The sequence below is a fragment of the Crinia signifera genome, chromosome 11 (assembly GCF_055691185.1).
Source record: "Crinia signifera chromosome 11, ASM5569118v1, whole genome shotgun sequence".
NCBI lineage: Eukaryota > Metazoa > Chordata > Amphibia > Anura > Myobatrachidae > Crinia > Crinia signifera.
In genome coordinates, this window is record NC_139227.1 from 46,432,619 (window position 1) to 46,450,012 (window position 17,394).

The 17,394-nt window shown below is 47.1% G+C and overlaps 1 protein-coding gene across 1 annotated transcript; it reads right to left on the reverse strand.

The window, feature by feature from the left end:
- Positions 1-854: 854 nt before the first annotated feature.
- On the reverse strand, positions 855-16,603 carry LOC146045534 (borealin-2-like). Its single transcript, XM_083164450.1, has 10 exons — positions 16,318-16,603; positions 12,780-12,908; positions 11,602-11,639; positions 11,452-11,509; positions 11,291-11,376; positions 10,928-10,995; positions 9,815-9,901; positions 8,502-8,619; positions 2,454-2,540; positions 855-1,048 (listed from the first exon to the last, which is right to left on the reverse strand). The coding sequence occupies exons 1-10, from the start codon at positions 16,454-16,456 to the stop codon at positions 986-988; spliced, it is 873 nt and encodes a 290-aa protein (XP_083020576.1). The 5' UTR covers positions 16,457-16,603; the 3' UTR covers positions 855-985.
- Between the last annotated feature and the right edge of the window lie 791 nt (positions 16,604-17,394).

Genomic DNA, 17,394 nt, shown 5'->3' on the forward strand with positions numbered 1-17,394 from the left:
GGAGCAATGGATAGAAGAAATGAATACAGACTGCAGCACGCTAAGTAAAACTATGTATTTAATGAGAAAAAAAAAAAAAAAAAAAGTATCTCCATCCACATATACCTTTATTATATAGAAGAACACTATAATAGTAAGAGGGAATTTGAGGTTGAGGCACCTACCGGTAATCTCAGAGAATGGAACAAGTCTGGCAGGGACCATTAACCAGACAAGTGTATGACAGGCCAGTAGCACCAAAACGGGGCACTCATGGGTGACAGGCAGGGGCTACTCCCAGGGCTGCAGTGGAATCTATGATGCCAGTGACTTCACCCAATACAAAGCACAGAACCTGCTTAGGGAAACTGGGTACTAATTACCATATGAAGCTGGTTGGACTCATTTGTGTTGCTACAACAGGGGATAAAGGAGGCCTAACAGCAGCAGTTTCATGGGTTGCCCTGAACAGGGCATTTTAAAAACTCATCGTTCATATGAAGATTCCATCGTTGTTTGTCCATCAAGACAAATGAACTAACTAATGAGTAGTGATGGTTGGCTACTGGTCTGGCCAATTGGGAAGTCTAGTTCTGTATGGGCTCCGGTACTGCTCATGAGTCACTAGTAGGGGGGGGGGGGGGGGGGTCCTCAACAGGTCATGTATTCAGGATTTCTGTGAAAGCAGGTGGATTAATCATTGACCCAGCAAAATAGATTATTAAATGCACAGGTGCATTCAAAGACATCCAGGAACCATGGCCTGCTGGGAGAACGGACGCTGATCGCCTCAAGCTCTCCCCCCACCAAAACCAACCATATAATACACCTGTTTTGACAGCTTAATTTTGGCATTTCATGTACAAAACCATCAATGATGCTGAACCAATTCATATTTTATTAAAATATCAAATACAAAAGACATACAATAACCACAGATATATTTTCCTCCTCAGTCCTCCATCCGGCAGGTACCAGGGAATTCCGCCCACCGTCTCCTCGTTCTTTAGCCATTGCCAGTCCCTTGCTGCTGTGTTGAGGCTTTTGTGTAAAGATTGGTCAGCTGGCCCTAAAGAAAGCAGACAACAAACAGTATTGTACTTGGTCTAGTCACCGGCCTTCAGATACAGCAACATCCCGTGTGCTAGTATGGAAACCCCTGGTCACATTCAGTACAAACCTCTAACATTTACACCTTCCCCGGGGAGCAGCACTAAATGCAGCATTTCTGCACCCTTAGCTAATGTGAATACCATTTAAAAGCAGGCATTCACAACCACGGTCCTCAAGGCACACCAACACTGCAGGTTTTAGTGATATCCAGGCTTCAGCACAGGTGGTTTAATCAGAATCCCTCAGATACTAATTAAGTAGCCTGTGCTCAAACCTGGATATCTACAAAACCTGCACTGTTGGTGTGCCTTGAGGACCGTGGTTGGGAATGCCTGATTTAAAGCATCACAGATCATTGACTCTGCAGTGTTTCCTATCTGTAATGCTTTAAATCCGGCCTGTCCAACCTGCAGCCCTCCAGCTGTTGTGAAACTACAAGCCCCAGCATGTCTTGCCATAGTTTTAGCATTCCCTAATAGAAAAACTGGCAAAGCATGCTGGGACTTGTAGTTTCACAACATCTGGGAGGGCCACAGGTTGGACAGGTATTACACATAGGAAACACTGCAGAGTCCATTTAGTTCTCATTGAAATTGTAACCGTTATCACTAGTCAGTGTATTAGGCCAGTACACATAGGCCCTTGTAGGGAAATAACCAGTAAAAATGGCCGCCATTCCATTTCCCCAGGGACCTGCTCATAGAGCTTGGATACAGCTCTGGGGTCTATGAGTGATCCTAGTGTTCAGTCTGCTGCCTTGCCGGCTAGAGACTGCACACGGGCCTCCTCTTCATTATTATCCCTGTATTAGAATTGTTCTGTTCAGACTGTGGATCCTGACCACAAAATGTGTCACAGCATGGGGTAGGAGCTGTACCATAGGGAACATGCACAACAGATGCACAACAGGCCATCCATCAGTGGCAGAGCAATAGCCCCAGCAAGCCGCTGTGGGGGCTATTGCTCTGCCACTGATGGATGGCCTGTTGTGCATGTTCCCTATGGTAAAGCTCCTACATCAGTGTTTCCCAGTTCCAGGCCATGTTTTATACACCTCTTCAGTATCACAACTTTTTTTTATAATCATCTCCACCTGTGGATCTATTAAAGCATGTCATCCTGTATGGAGGACACCTTCACACCAACCAGGAGATCTGGAAAACGTGTTCTGCTTGGGGTCCATGAGAACTGGAGTTGGAGTAACATTGGCCCACATCGTTATTTTTGCTTATATCGATTTAGTTAATCATTTATGCAGAGTGAGCACATTACTCCCTTGCCCCAGTCAAACCCCAGAATGCAGTACAGCCGTTACATACACAGTACTGTGCAATAGTGTAAGCCAATAGGAAATCACGTACCACAAGTGTGTGAATGTGCTGTACCGTGTCCTGTCTTAGCAGCTCCACATCCAGCGACTCCAGGTCATCAAAGGCCGATGACATCGTCTTTAAAAAAAATGCAACACAACAATAAAAAAAAAATTTGTCTACTGTACTAGAGGCCACAGAGGACAAATCTGACCACATATGTGGCCGTGCTTATTAGACTGTTCTGTCAGGAAGAACTCCCTAAATCCTCGAGTCCTGGCCTCAAATGTTGCAAAAGCCAAATTAGCCTCATTTACAAAAGCAGCAAGTTCCAGCTGAACAACCAAGTTAGTGATCAGTTATTTAGGTTGTATAGGTCAGCCTGCACTAAAGTACGGATTATTACCTGTTAGTACGCTTTCCTCTACTCCACCATGGCAGCCACATATGGGTTTTCCTCCAATTAGGTAGATATCTGGAAAGGGAACACAACAGCAAAAAAAAACTCCCCTAGACACGGCCCCCTATATAAGGCCCGCCCCTTCAGTGCTCTGTGTCTCAATTATATAGCTTCCGATACATTTTTAAATCATATTAAGGGTGGGAAACTGCTGCCATGGTGGAGTAGAGGAAAGCGTACTAACAGGTAATAATCCGTACTTTCCTCTACCTCCCCATGGCAGCCACATATGGGTAATACCATAGCAATAACACAGTAGGGAGGGAAAAACAAGAAATAATAATTAGTACTTTAAAGGATACGAGGTTATCTTCACCCCCTTATTCTCCTTTCTTTCCTTTTATTTTTTTTTTTTTTATATCACTGCGCTAAGGATTTTCCTGCCCAGTTTCGCATCACTGGAGGCTCCTACATCCACTCTGTAATGTTTTGAAAACGTGTGCGCCGAAGCCCAACACGCTGCTTTACAAAGCTCCTCTATTGAGGCTGCCCCTTTTTCTGCCCATGATGCCGCTACGGCTCTTGTCGAGTGGGCCTTAATTCCTTTAGGCACCTCCATCTTCCTTATCTTATAAGCTTCTGCTATGCACTCTTTAAGCCACCTTGCTAGTGTAGCCTTCGATGCACCTAATCCTTTATTTTTTCCTTCTGTTACTAGAAAGAGCCTCTTTGACTTCCTCCAACCTTCCACTCTTTGGAGATAAATTATCAATGCTCTCTTTACGTCCAGGGTATGGAACCTTCTTTCTTTCTCATTCCCTGGATTAGCACAAAAAGCTGGCAGCACTATTTCTTGGTTGATATGAAACTGGGACACTACCTTCGGAAGGAAAATAGGGTTAGTTCTCAACACCACCTTATCCTGAAAGAAGTTGAGAAATGGTTCCTCTGCCCAAAGTGCCTGCAGCTCCGATACTCTTCTGGCAGATGTAATTGCGACTAAGAAAGCGACCTTCATTGTTAACTTCTTGATAGGTATTTCCTGCAGTGGCTCAAAAGGCTCTTCCGTTAGTACGTTCAATACTAAATTCAAGTCCCACGGGGCCATGGGGTTATGAAACTGCGGCCTTATCCTTCTTAGTGCCTGCACGAACCTCCTTACATACTTGTCTTCAGATATTTTTGTATCCAGCATGGCTCCTAGTGCTGAAATCTGAACTCTTAATGAGCTGGCTGACAGCTTTTTCTCTAACCCTGTCTGCAGGAAGTCCAGAATTGTGGGTATCGACCTAGGGTTCCTATGCCCTGCATCGCAGAACTGAATGTAAGTTTTCCAAATCTTATAGTATGTGGCTGATGTATTCACCTTCCGTGCCTTAAGCAGCGTATTTATTACTTTCTGAGAAAATCCCTTTTCTACCAGTGTTCTGGTCTCAGTAGCCATGCCATCAGACCCCAGTTGTCTGGCTGTGGCCTCGTGTAGTTCCCCTGTCTTAACAGGTCTTCCCTGTCCGGAATCTTCCAGGGAACGTCCACCGCCATTCTCACTACTTTCTGAAACCACGCTCTCCTCGGCCAGAAAGGTAATATTGTTATCACCGTTGCCTCCCCTCTTTGTATTTTGTTGAGCAACCTCGATATTACCGGGAATGGAGGGAAGACGTACGCCAGGCCTGTGTTCCACTGCGCGGTCAGAGCATCCACCTGACTTGCTCCTGCCTCCCAGTGCCTTGACATGAAGGTGGGTACCTTGGCATTGGCTCTTGTGGCCATGAGATCTATAACTGGACATCCCCATCTTTGCACTATGAGTTGAAAGACTTCCTGGGACAGCTCCCATTCTCCTGCTTTTATTGCCCTTCTGCTCAAAGCATCCGCCGCCTGATTTTGTTCTCCTGCTATGAACACTGCCATGATGCTCTTTACGTGTAGTTCTGCCCATTGCAGCAGTTCTTCTACGGCCTTCATCATACTCCTGCTCCTCGTTCCTCCTTGCTTGCAGATATATGCTACCACTGACTTGTTGTCTGACCTGATTATTACTTTTTTTGCATAACCTGTCCCTGAAGCTTTGACATGCTAGATATACTGCATACATTTCTCTTAGGTTGGAGTGTAGCTGGCTGTAGTGCTTGTTCCATTCTCCTTGCGTTGCTTGCCCTTGGCAGACCGCCCCCCAACCTGATTGGCTGGCATCGGTTGTAACTACGACCTGCTCGCCTGTTAAGAATGACCTTCCTTTTGATATTCTTCTTGGATTCATCCACCACCGCAGGTCCTCTTTTGCCTTCTTTGATATATGCACTTTTTGTAACAGATTCTTTCCGTCGCCGTCCCATTGTGCTAACAGGCAATTCTGAAAGGCCCGCATGTGAAACCTTGCCCAATTTATAGCTTCTAGTGCGGCTGACATAAGGCCTAGTATCCTTACACAGTCTCCGGTGCGTGCCACTTTCTTCTTCAGAAGCCCCGCAACCTCGCTTCTCAGTTTGCAGCTTCTTTCTTCCTTCAGGCATATTGTCATCCTGACCGAATCTATTACAAACCCCAGATACTTTACTGTGTTGTCTGGCTCTAGTTGGCTTTTCTTTTGATTCACGATCCATCCGTGTTCTTGCAGGTAGCTTATCACTCTGTCTGTATACTCTCTTGACTGTTCTGCAGACCTCGCCATGACAAGCAAGTCGTCCAGGTATGCCCCTACTGGAATACCTTCTTTTCTCAAATTTGCTATCAATACTATTAGCACCTTTGTAAAGGTTCTTGGCGAAGTACAAAGACCGAAGGGTAATGCTGTGAATTGATAAATTACGCCTTTTAGACGAAATCTTAGTTACTTCTGATGCAACCGATTTATCGGAATGTGCAGGTAAGCGTCCTTCAGATCTATCGTTGTTAGGAACGCGTTCTCTTTTATGTCTGGGAGGATTGTGCGTACTGACTCCATCTTGAACCTTTGTGTTTTTACAAAAGTATTTAGTCTTCTTAAGTCTAGTATTGTCCTGAAGCCCCCCGTGGCTTTTCTCACCACGAAGAACCTGGACTGCCATCCTTCGTTCTCTTGGTCTTGTGGTACCACCACTACCACTCCTTGATCTATCATATTTTTGAGGCTTTCTATCAGTGCCTTCCTCTCTTCTGGGTCTTTCGGAACCGGTGACTCCTCCTTCCAGCATCCCGGTGTCTTTATGAACTCTATTTTGTAACCGGATGAGATAACTTCTCTCACCCAGTTGTCCTCTACTGATTGGTCCCAGACAAGATGAAATTCTCTTAGTCTGCCTCCAATCTTTAGCCTGGCGTCATTGTGACATGTTTCTGAACCTGAATCTTCCTTCTTTGCCTCTTTGGCCACGAAAGGAGCCCCTATTACTAAACCAGGGTCTTCTGTATCCCCTTCCTGGTCTGTACGCTCTTGCTTCTTTGAAGTCCGTTGTCTGAAACTTTTGTTGTCTGACAAACGGCCTCCTTGTAGACTTTTCCTGCGGGAGCCACGTTGACTTCCCTCCTGATGTTTTTGATATTATGTCGTCTAGATTTTTTCCAAATAGGTACTCACCCTGAAAGGGCAGGGACACTAATTTATTTTTAGATTGGGCGTCTGCCACCCATGGCTTCAGCCAGAGAGCCCTTCTGGCTACAATTGTTGCCGCATTACTCCTCGCTGCTAGCCGCACATTGTCCAGGGAGGCATCACATATAAATTCGATAGCTACCTGCATATTTTGGATTTCTTTCAGCAGCTCTGACCTCTTAATCCCGTCTAGTAAGTCAGACTCCAGGTCTTGGCACCACGACCTCAACACTCTGGATGTTACTGCCACCGCCGAAGAGGCTTTTATGGCCGCTCCGGAAGTCATAGATTGTTTCCGTAGGCACATTTCTAGTTTTCTTTCCATAGAATCTCTAAACACATTTACGTCTTCCAAGGGAAGGGTGGTTTTTCTAGAGATACGGGCAATAGCTGCATCAACCTTGGGTACTACCTCCCATTTTTTAACTTGCTGATCCTCAAACGGGTACATTTTTGTAATCCTTAAAAGGTACCGCCACCTTTTTATCTGGACTATTCCATTCCTCTTCCACAATGTCCTTCAATGGTTTGGACAAGGGAAAGGTCTAACATTTTTTCTTTTTATCTTTGAATAGAAGATCTTGTAACTTCCCCTCTTCCTGAGGGTCCTCTATCTCTAAGGATTTGTTGATCAGTCCTAACAGATTATTCAATAAATCTGGGTTGAATTCCAGATCAGCTTTATCAGAGGGAAGCTCACCTTCCTCTATTTCTTCCCCTGCAGCTATGCCTTCTGCTGGTTCAGAACCGTCTGAGTCCTCTGATGGGGGCTCTCTGGGTCTTTTTTTGGACATTTTCTCCAAATCACCTTTGATACAAACGTATCAGCTAATGCTGATCTAAGCATAGACACCAGGTCGCTCATTTGTTCTGGTGCCAGAAATTGCACCCCTTTGCATTTGTCACAGACTGATCCAATTATCCTGTCAGGTAGTACTTTATCACAAACTGAACATTTCCCTGTGTGCAGTTTCTTATGTTTTGTCTTTGCCTCCGCTTTGCTTGATTCTCTGAAAAGCACGGAGACAGCACTAAGTTCCACACTCCCTATAAGGAGCATACAAAACAATGACACAAAAACTTGCGAAAAGCAAAAGAAAAGAAAATTTTTTATATATATATATATATATATACACGTCCCCTGGCTTACCCTGCCTTAGGAGTTTGTTTCTTTTCCTCCTCCATAGCAACCACTGCACCTCTAATGCAGAAAGAGACAATGTACTATCATTCCATGTGAACGGAGGAGGTAAGCCAGTGCCCCAGCAGCGCGGCTGCTTCTAGGGGCCTTACCTGGTCAGCTGGCAATCTGGACCGACACACTTCCGTCACCAGGTCCTGCGCAATCCCCCTCCTGATGGCAGTGAGCACTCGGCGCTGTCTCCATGTCAGCGTCCCTCCTATGTAGCGTGCCGTTTTCCCGCGCTGGTTACCGCGTCATCACTCTGCGCCAGCCTCCGCTGACGTCAGACGCCGCCGTACGTGCACGCACCACTGTGCCTCTAGACGTCAGATGCTGCGACCATCCACAGTGTCCGCACGCACCGGCTGCCTCGCGCGAGCTGCACCAGCTCCTGCTGACTCCTGACACCAACACTGCCGGAGGGGGACCGTCCCAAGGTACGCGCATATCCCTGACTGCATGAAGCAGCGGGCGCCTAGCTCAGTCTCCCCACTACGCTAGGTAGCGGGAGAACCATATTCCTTGCATAACCCCTAACTGCACTAGGCAGCAGAGAAGGCTCTTCACAGGGTAAGCCTTCCATCTACCCGGAAAGGGAAAAAAAGACAGAGCACTGAAGGGGCGGGCCTTATATAGGGGGCCGTGTCTAGGGGAGTTTTTTTTTGCTGTTGTGTTCCCTTTCCAGATATCTACCTAATTGGAGGAAAACCCATATGTGGCTGCCATGGGGAGGTAGAGGAAACTAGGTTTTTCTGAACACTTGCGTTGTGCATTATGCACATTAAATAAGTACAGCATAGCTTAGACTCCTTTTTATTTGGGAGGGGGGGGGGGGGGGGTCAGGCAGTAGTCAGTCATCTACAGTACATGGTAAACCGTATAGTCAGGTCTTGAAAGCTTAGATGGTTTAGCCCCTCCCCCACATCACATGGCAGCCATTACCTGTCCATCCGTCAGTGGTATCTGTATGTAGGGGAGACCCTCATCTAGGGGCAGATTTTCACTCTGGTATGAGAATGCTCGAGTCCGCGATGACCCGCTTGTAGAGGGGGCTGGATTTCTGGCGGAACAAGAAAAATCCAGGTACAGTACATGATTAGCCATAGCAGAGGTAGTCCATAGAACAATGTGCAATAAATATAGTTCCCCCGGGTCAATGGAGACTGGCACTTGCTCAAGGACTGTGGTACTTTTAGGTGGCCCTCACCAAGATCTCATCTGCTCATTTATTACTGTTACACCTCAGACTAATGATCCAAAGTTTACGTGCTATTTACTGAGTCTTTCAGAGAGATGAAGTGATTGGAGATAAAATCAACAGCCATATGGTAATTGGTGGTCCCAGATCCAAATACTCAAGCAGATTGGACCCTTGCACGGCGAAAATGGGGTGTGGTATTATACATTAGACCACACACCGTAATGCCCATTACACATTGTGCCACACATCATGATGCACATTACATACTATATAACAATGTAATGCCCATTACTATATAACAATGTAATGCCCATTACTTATTTGACACACAAGTGCCGCTTACCTACATGCTCATTGCTAGTGGCTTCATGCTCGATACCAAAGAGGAATACATGTTTGTTGCCAAAAGGGAGTTAAATGTTCTTTGCAAAGGAGGGCGAAATTGATTGTTGAAAAGAGGAACACATGCTTGTTGCCAAGGGGGGGGGGGGGAGGAAGTTTCTCATTGCCAAGGGGGAGTGAGAGAGTCGGACAGCCGCTCGCCGCACACAATTTAAAGAAATGACAGCCAGGCAGAGAGATCTGTGCGCTGCCCGGCTGTATAATTTAAGCAGGTCCGTCGATATCTTCAATTCTCCCACTGGACTGCCAGCCAATAGGATCTGCAATGGTGGTCACTCCTGCAAGCTCTTATTGGCTCGTGGTCCAGTGGGAGAATTAAAAAGATATCGATGGACCAGCTTTAAATTATACAGCCAGACAGCACAGATATCTCTGCCTGGCTGTCATTTCTGTAAATAGTGTGCGGCCAGCGTTTTAATAGGTAGTCCGGTGCACCAGCACCCTCAGACGAATAGATTTGCTCCCGGGAAAGCTACCGCCCCTCAGTACCATTTGTGATACAGATCATATCAAACGTCCTGTCCACAATGCCACTTAGACCCACCACAAGCCATCCCTAAACTACCAGGTCTGGAGAGCACGTCTAAGAGTAGGACACACAAGAACAGGTGGGGATACTCCCCTCCCCCCCCCATCCTGAACAATCCCATACCTTGATGTCCTAGACACCGTTCTCGTGGATGAAACGGTGGAAGTGACCTTCTTGGGTGCCTTGTTTAGCGGCATAGCAGAGATGGACCTACAGTAAGTGAAACACACACTTATTATACACGAGGTACAAGCCTTAACCCGTTTCTGCGACTCTTCACAGCTAATCATTTAAGGTGAGCAGTCACCATCTCCCTCATGTGCAACAGCCAATACTCTCTGGCTCTTCATCAGGAGACAAGTGACCTGCACAGGTGGGCATTGATAGAGGGGTGATGCTGATGGGCTGAGCTACTGCATACCTGCCATAAGGTTGACCACTGGCATTTGAAATCTGGAGCCCAGATAAAAGTTATGATGAAGCCCACATTAGTAGTTGTGAAATAGCTCACAGGCCAGGTCTAGGTCACACAAGGGTTCACTTTTTTGGTGTCAATGTCAACAACTGAGTATGTGGAGGAGAGAAAGGAGCGCAGCTTTATCACACAGGTTGAAGATAACAGGGTTCTAATGTAAGCTGGCATTCTCCTTTTACCCCTATACACTTCCCATAAACCAATAGAAGGGTATGGCTACGAGCACCACTCATGGACAAGCGCAAGATAGGGGCTGTGTAGATTTAGAACAGACATGGGCTGCATGGCTGAGGCCCAGTCACACAGGCCCAGGTATCAATGCCAGGGGAAACAGGGTTGGAGAGATGACTAGGGTCCGCCAATCATTGGAGGCAGAGGCGTTAACTCTGGGGCACCTTCATGTACAGTAGCACCTCTGTGGTTCACAGCGGGATCCTCTGCGGTACACCTACTGCTGCTGCATATATAGCTCTATCCCAGAAGCCCCTCCTGCACCAGGAGACACAATTCACCCAACAATGAATGCTGATTCTGCAATGCTTCAAGTGGCTGAACTCGTGAGTCTGACCCAGACCTCCCAGCTTTGAATACAGCATAGCTGGAGGCCTGGCAATTCACGGTGGGCTCTGGTCCATGTAGACCAGCTTAGAGCACTAGCTATTTAATTCTGTAAGTCAGTTGTTTTTTTTGTAGGTATTGTTAAATCCTACTAGCCAAGCCTGATGCCATTAAGTTTGAATTATCTGTTGAATTGATGTTACCTGGTCATGGATAGAGTTTTCTTCTCATTTCCACCAGTCAATGAAACCAGAGATTTACTTTTTGGAACCTTTGAGATGGAAGAATATAAATCAAGAATGAAACCAAATCGATTCCAGGCAGCTTGCAGCAGAGAGACCCATCCCAGGCAGCAGAAGAGTGTAGGGGTCAGCTCATTTACTTAACAGAATGAGAAGCACAGAATAATCCTGGCTTTGAATTTCTCACTTTTTATTCTGAAGGCACAAGCGGCCAATGACACATGATAGTTGTCTTGGTCCATGTCTCTCCTCCCGTCCCCAGATAAAGGCTTCCTCTATGGGTCACCTGGCAGTTCTCATTTACCAGACCCCACCCGGACTCACCTTTTGGACTGTCCGGGTCTTCTGTAATGTGGACATCACACTGCAGGCTGCAGGTTCCCGATAGTCCGCAGATGTGGCCTCCTTAGCTACAAGAAGAAATCCAGCTGGACCAGAATTTCCAGAAATACATCTAATTTAGAAGTATCTTTAGGGGCACTTACCCTTCCGGCTGTTCTTCCTGACCAGTCTCACCTCTGGTAGATCATCCAGAACATCTGTCTGCAAGACAGGAACATAGACAATAGGTCACAAGTCACTGAAGGGGACAAAATGGCTGCAAAGCCAGAGTCCAGTACCAGGGAAGCCCTCACCTTCACAGCGGCATCCATCTTGTTAGTTTCCATTAGCTCTGGAAGAAAGAGAATTCAGTCTAACCGGGTAAGTGGGAATAGGTTCCTATGACTAACCTAGAACCCAATAGGCCCTTGATAGCTAAACTTGACACTCCTGCTGTTGTGTAACTACACATACCAGCATGCTCGGCATCAGATTTCACATGGCCAAATAGCAAAACTGAAGCAGAGCATGCTGGGATGTGTAGTTCAACAGCTGGAGTGTCAAGGTTAGCCATCAAGGAAATAGGTATGTGGTATTGTGGCCATAACCCCTTCCCCCCCATACTGCCTGTCACTTCTCAGCACTTTTTATTAGAACCCTCAACAGGTCAAGTTTAAAAAGCCCCCATCAAGGTCCAATCACCAATGCTTTATACTGTTGGAACCCAGGCTGGTAAAGCAGTAATGGCCACTCATGGCTAGCATCTATTAATGAGGTCTTACAGACGGTCTTTCTATCAACTGTGGAGACATGATGGTTCTCCACCATTGATGGCAGAAAGTGTGCCGTGTCCCACCTTCCACACAGTTGCTGTCTCACACGTGTGTGCAAGGTATAGAGATGGGTGCTTGGGTCAAAGACTTGGATTTGTCAAGTGGCGGTGAAAGGCTTTGGATTTTTTTTTTTAAATGGTCAAAAAAATGCCCAAATCATGTACTTTTTGCGGGTTTTTGTCCCTAGAGTAACATTAACCTCAATAACATTAATTTCCAGCACTTGCCAGACAATTTTGACCACTTTACAGCTCACAATGTTGTTTTCATTCAGTTTAGGCCTAGGTAGGTGGGTGTGGTATTGGGGTGCAGTCCAGAGCTGGACACCAGACACTACAAACAATGTAAAAAAGAAAAAAGGAGAAAAATAACCATTTCTGCAGAGTACACTACACTGATTGACACTCGGCACTGACAGTGACACAGCCCTTATAAATTATAATACAAATGGAGCGCCCTTCACTCAGGCAGGGGCTGGCGGTAGATTTGCCAGCCGCCGGAAGGGGACGCGCATGTGTCCCCTTACAACAAAGCTCCCCCTGGGTCCCGAATATGTTCCCCCACCTTACCCCAGGGGACACTGCACAGGAACTACCACAGGCATGGCAATTCCAGCAACATGAGGGGTGGATGCATACAACTGGAGTAAGACCACGTACTATAATAATCCGAGACCTTCATCTGTCGTACAGACATCGGCATCTTCAGCAGTTCCACGTCCAATAGCTGTTCTGGAAGAGCAATGAGAGCGTCCAGCTCCTTCTTCACCTCAGCCATTCGCTCTCTCTCTAACCAGGAAGACAGAACAAACACTTGGTCTATGGTCACAGATTCATCCAGCAATGACCACAGGTAAAGGAAAAAAACACCAAAACCACACTGCTCTGCTGGGGGAGGAAATGTAATTTGTAGCTCCCAAAATCTGAAGACTGACAAAAACGGTTGCTCAGATAAGGTGCTACACCGATTGAGCCACCGTCATAATAGCGCCAGCGTGACCTGTCTCGGTATGCCATTCACAGAGCTGGAAACACGCAAGTGTCTCACACGCGCATGCATAATTTGCGCAAGCTTCCCACAGGCATGCCAAGAGTATATAGTCTATAGCAGTGGTAGCCAACCCTAGCCCTCGAGAGCTACCAACAGTGCACATTTTACAGACAACCTAGCTGCTGCACAGCTGCACTCATTAATCACTGACACATTTTAAAAGACACACAGATGGAGCTAATTAGCTCACTTGTGATTCTGTGAGGAGACCTGCAAACATGCACTGTTGGTAGCTCTCGAGGACTAGGGCTGGCTACCCCAGGTCTATAGGTATAGATCAGTGGTTCCCAACCCTGGTCCTCAAGTACCCCCAACAGTGCATGTTTTCCAGGTCACCCAGCAGGTGCACTCATTCAGACACATTTTGAAGAGATCCACAGGTGGAGCTAATTATAGCACTTGTGATTCTATGTGGAGACCTGCAAAACATGCACTGTTGGTAGCTCTCGAGGACTAGGGCTGGCTACCCCAGGTCTATAGGTATAGATCAGTGGTTCCCAACCCTGGTCCTCAAGTACCCCCAACAGTGCATGTTTTCCAGGTCACCCAGCAGGTGCACTCATTCAGACACATTTTGAAGAGATCCACAGGTGGAGCTAATTATAGCACTTGTGATTCTATGTGGAGACCTGCAAAACATGCACTGTTGGGGGTACTTGAGGACCAGGGTTGGGAACCACTGATCTAGATGATGGGGGCTGCATCTGTAGTTGTACCATCGGTCATACAAGTTGCGGTAGTTGAATCTGTTTAGTTTGACTGAATGTTTTTGTCCATTTTCCTGGGTTTGTGCGTAAATTGCTGATAGTAATTTGCTCCCATACAGGACCAGATTTCCAGTCCAACCAACTAGTTGGATGAAAATTTGTCTTGTGTATGCCCAGCATTAAGAGTGAGCGTATATGTGTATGTCTCTCAACACTGTAGAAAAGGGCTCCCAGCGCGCTGTACTGGTCATTTGCGCATTACTTCCTACAGGGAGCGCAGTCGCCAGACACCCAGCTGTCTCCCGGCTGCTGTAGAGGGCACTACTGCAGTGCTGCCGTTCCAAGCACTCTGCAAGCCGAAAACGCGGAAAACAGCGCCTACCTCGCCCACACCTAGTTACAGCCCTGATAAATAGCCTTTTATATAAAGATGTGTGCATAAGTACTCCTCACTTCTATGAGGGGGAAGTACTGCCACGGACCACTGAAGGGCACACAATGGATTACATTACTCCTTTGTGTGCTAAGAGATGTCATAACAGAAAGAGTACTATTTGCAGGGACAATGTTCCGTTCAAACTTGCTGGATATGGAGAGAGGGAGCAGTGAGGACAGGTAGAAGCAGATGGGGACTGGGGAGTTTGTGGACTAAAAACTGTCACAGCTCAAAATGAAAGTCCAGTGCAGAAGCAGTCATTGTGACAGAGATATATAGATATATATACATATATACACACACACACACGCTTTTTAAACCAAGACATTTCTGACTTACACAGGTTCTGTGGCTGGTCAGCTTAAGTCTGCATTTCATCTGTTTTTATTCAGCCACAAAACCTGTGTAATCCATGAGCGTCCCGTCACCTCATTTTCTGGCCCGACCCCCTCTGCCCTATGGTTTGATTCATTTTTAGTAATAAAGATATTTCTCCTTTCACCTGAGTGTACAGTAACGCATATGGCGGCCTCACCAAGCATACTGTAAGAGCGCTCAGGTAAGGCCAGCACCTTAGTATACAGTAACGCATATGGCAGCCTCACCAAGCATACTGTAAGAGTGCTCAGGTAAGGCCAGCACCTGAGTGTACAGTAACGCATATGGCGGCCTCACCAAGCATACTGTAAGAGCGCTCAGGTAAGGCCAGCACCTGAGTGTACAGTAACGCATATGGCGGTCTCACCAAGCATGCTGTAAGAGCGCTCAGGTAAGGCCAGCACCTGAGTATACAGTAATGCATATGGCGGCCTCACCAAGCATGCTGTAAGAGCGCTCAGGTAAGGCCAGCACCTGAGTGTACAGTAACGCATATGGCGGCCTCACCAAGCATACTGTAAGAGCGCTCAGGTAAGGCCAGCACCTGAGTGTACAGTAATGCATATGGCGGCCTCACCAAGCATACTGTAAGAGCGCTCAGGTAAGGCCAGCACCTGAGTGTACAGTAATGCATATGGCGGCCTCACCAAGCATACTGTAAGAGCGCTCAGGTAAGGCCAGCACCTGAGTGTACAGTAACGCATATGGCGGCCTCACCAAGCATACTGTAAGAGCGCTCAGGTAAGGCCAGCACCTGAGTGTACAGTAACGCATATGGCGGCCTCACCAAGCATACTGTAAGAGCGCTCAGGTAAGGCCAGCACCTGAGTGTACAGTAACGCATATGGCGGCCTCACCAAGCATACTGTAAGAGTGCGCAGATAATGCCAGCTACAGGAACAGCGCCACCAGTTATAGAGGTGACAGACAGGTTAGAGAAGACGCCCCTCTGGGTGCTACAGGATTACCCTGGAGGCGGAGCTCTGCGAGTTACCAGCCCTCCAAGCGCAGGTGCTGCTATTACCTTCAGCTCTGGGAGGGATACGGTCACTCAGTCAACATGCATTGGGTCGACAGGCCTTAGATCAGCACATGAAATAGGTTGACACAAGCATTAGGTCAACAGGCAAATGGTTGACATGAGTTTTTCACATTTTTTTGAGCTGACAGGCGATATTTCAGATCCTACTATCCACTATGGCGTGGTGGGAGAATAAAATACAGTGCCGAGCGCAGCGAGGACCATGCCTGAAGCATGGCGAGCCGTGTGAGGGGACGCGGTGCACTTTGATGGTGTCCATCTCAACATCCGGGACAAAAGAATAAAAAAAAATAATGTCAACCTTTTGACTGTCAACCCAAATAACCCATACCCCTGGACAAGGCCATCATAGCGCACCATAACAGTAGCATTGTAGCAGTATGTCTATAGGAGGTTTAGCCCCAGAATTATCTGTATCACCTTGGCTCATCCTGTGACAGCAGCCAGGCCTGTCCTGCAGATCTCATCACAGGGGGCACTACAACCTGTGCTCCTGGGAGGAGATCCCCAGAATACACCCAGCTGGGTCAGAGCCCCCATAATAACCCCCTGAGGACACCAGCGTCATAAGACAGAGCACTCACTTTGCTGTGTGAATTCCTGCATGAAGAGGCGGATTTTCTCATTCTTCTGTTCCTGCAGGGGGTCCACCATCCCCACCCCAGAGTCTCCACTGCCCTTTGCCCGCTTGGCCCTGCACCTTCTTTCTCTCTTTGGAGGCATCGTGTCACAGAGCTAACACTCTACTACTCACAGGAAGCAACACAACTATAGAAGCCAGCAGCCACCTTCCTCCTGTGCGCTGTAGAAGAACTGGGCTTCCCAGTAAGTGTATGGCCACAGTCACCTGTGCTAGAAAGAAATCCCTCCACCCTTTCCACTAATAAATGGGTTCTGCACAGGTGACAGGAATCATACATTCCCAGGGAAATCCAGGAGCGGATCATTATGTACCTGGTTTAAGGGGTCCTGTTAAGGCCATATCTTTCCAATCTAGCTGGTTGGAATGAAAATCTGGAAATTTGACAAAATGACAATTGACGATTTGCTCATATAAATGGAAAATAGACACGAATTGGTCCTACAGACAAATTGGTCAATTTAAGGACCATACACACTAGAAGATATGAAAGACAAAATATATGGGTGAACAATTTAAGGTTACTGTCAAAATGATATAGTCAATATTATATATAATTTTAACCACATGCCATCGTTCAAATGCAATTGACGGGCAGTGGGCTTTCGGCAGGCTTTGGGGAGAGGGAGCAGGAGGGGGGCTTGGCGCATCCGTAGGTACTCACTCAGCCAATCAGAGGGCCACTCAGTGTTTTAAACTTTTCTTTTAAAATTCTGCCACTGCCCCACGCTCCTTTACGGCGCTTCGCTACTCCACACCCAATGTGGCATTACAGATGGCATGCCACATCGGGTGCCATGGGCGGATTCGGGGGGGGGGGGGCACCCGGGCACGTGCCCCCCCCCCCCCTGCCATTTCAGACATAGCTCATTTTGGAGCTGAGGACCGGGGCTTTCCAACGAGCCCAGCCCCGTGTCGCTAGGCCCCCCAGAAACCGGAGATAAATGAATCGCCAGATAAAGCTAAAACATTTTCCCCATAGGATAACATGGGACCCGATAATTCTGACCCCCACCCAGTT

Excerpts from the sequence above, each read along its gene's own strand:
- LOC146045534 (XM_083164450.1), bottom strand. The coding sequence starts at position 16,456 with ATGCCTCCAAAGAGAGAAAGAAGGTGCAGGGCCAAGCGGGCAAAGGGC. Across the intron at positions 12,909-16,317 it reads GCAGGAATTCACACAGCAAA|AGAGAGAGCGAATGGCTGAG; the intron begins GTGAGTGCTCTG and ends CTTCCTGGTTAG. Across the intron at positions 9,902-10,927 it reads AAAACTCTATCCATGACCAG|GTCCATCTCTGCTATGCCGC; the intron begins GTAACATCAATT and ends CACTTACTGTAG.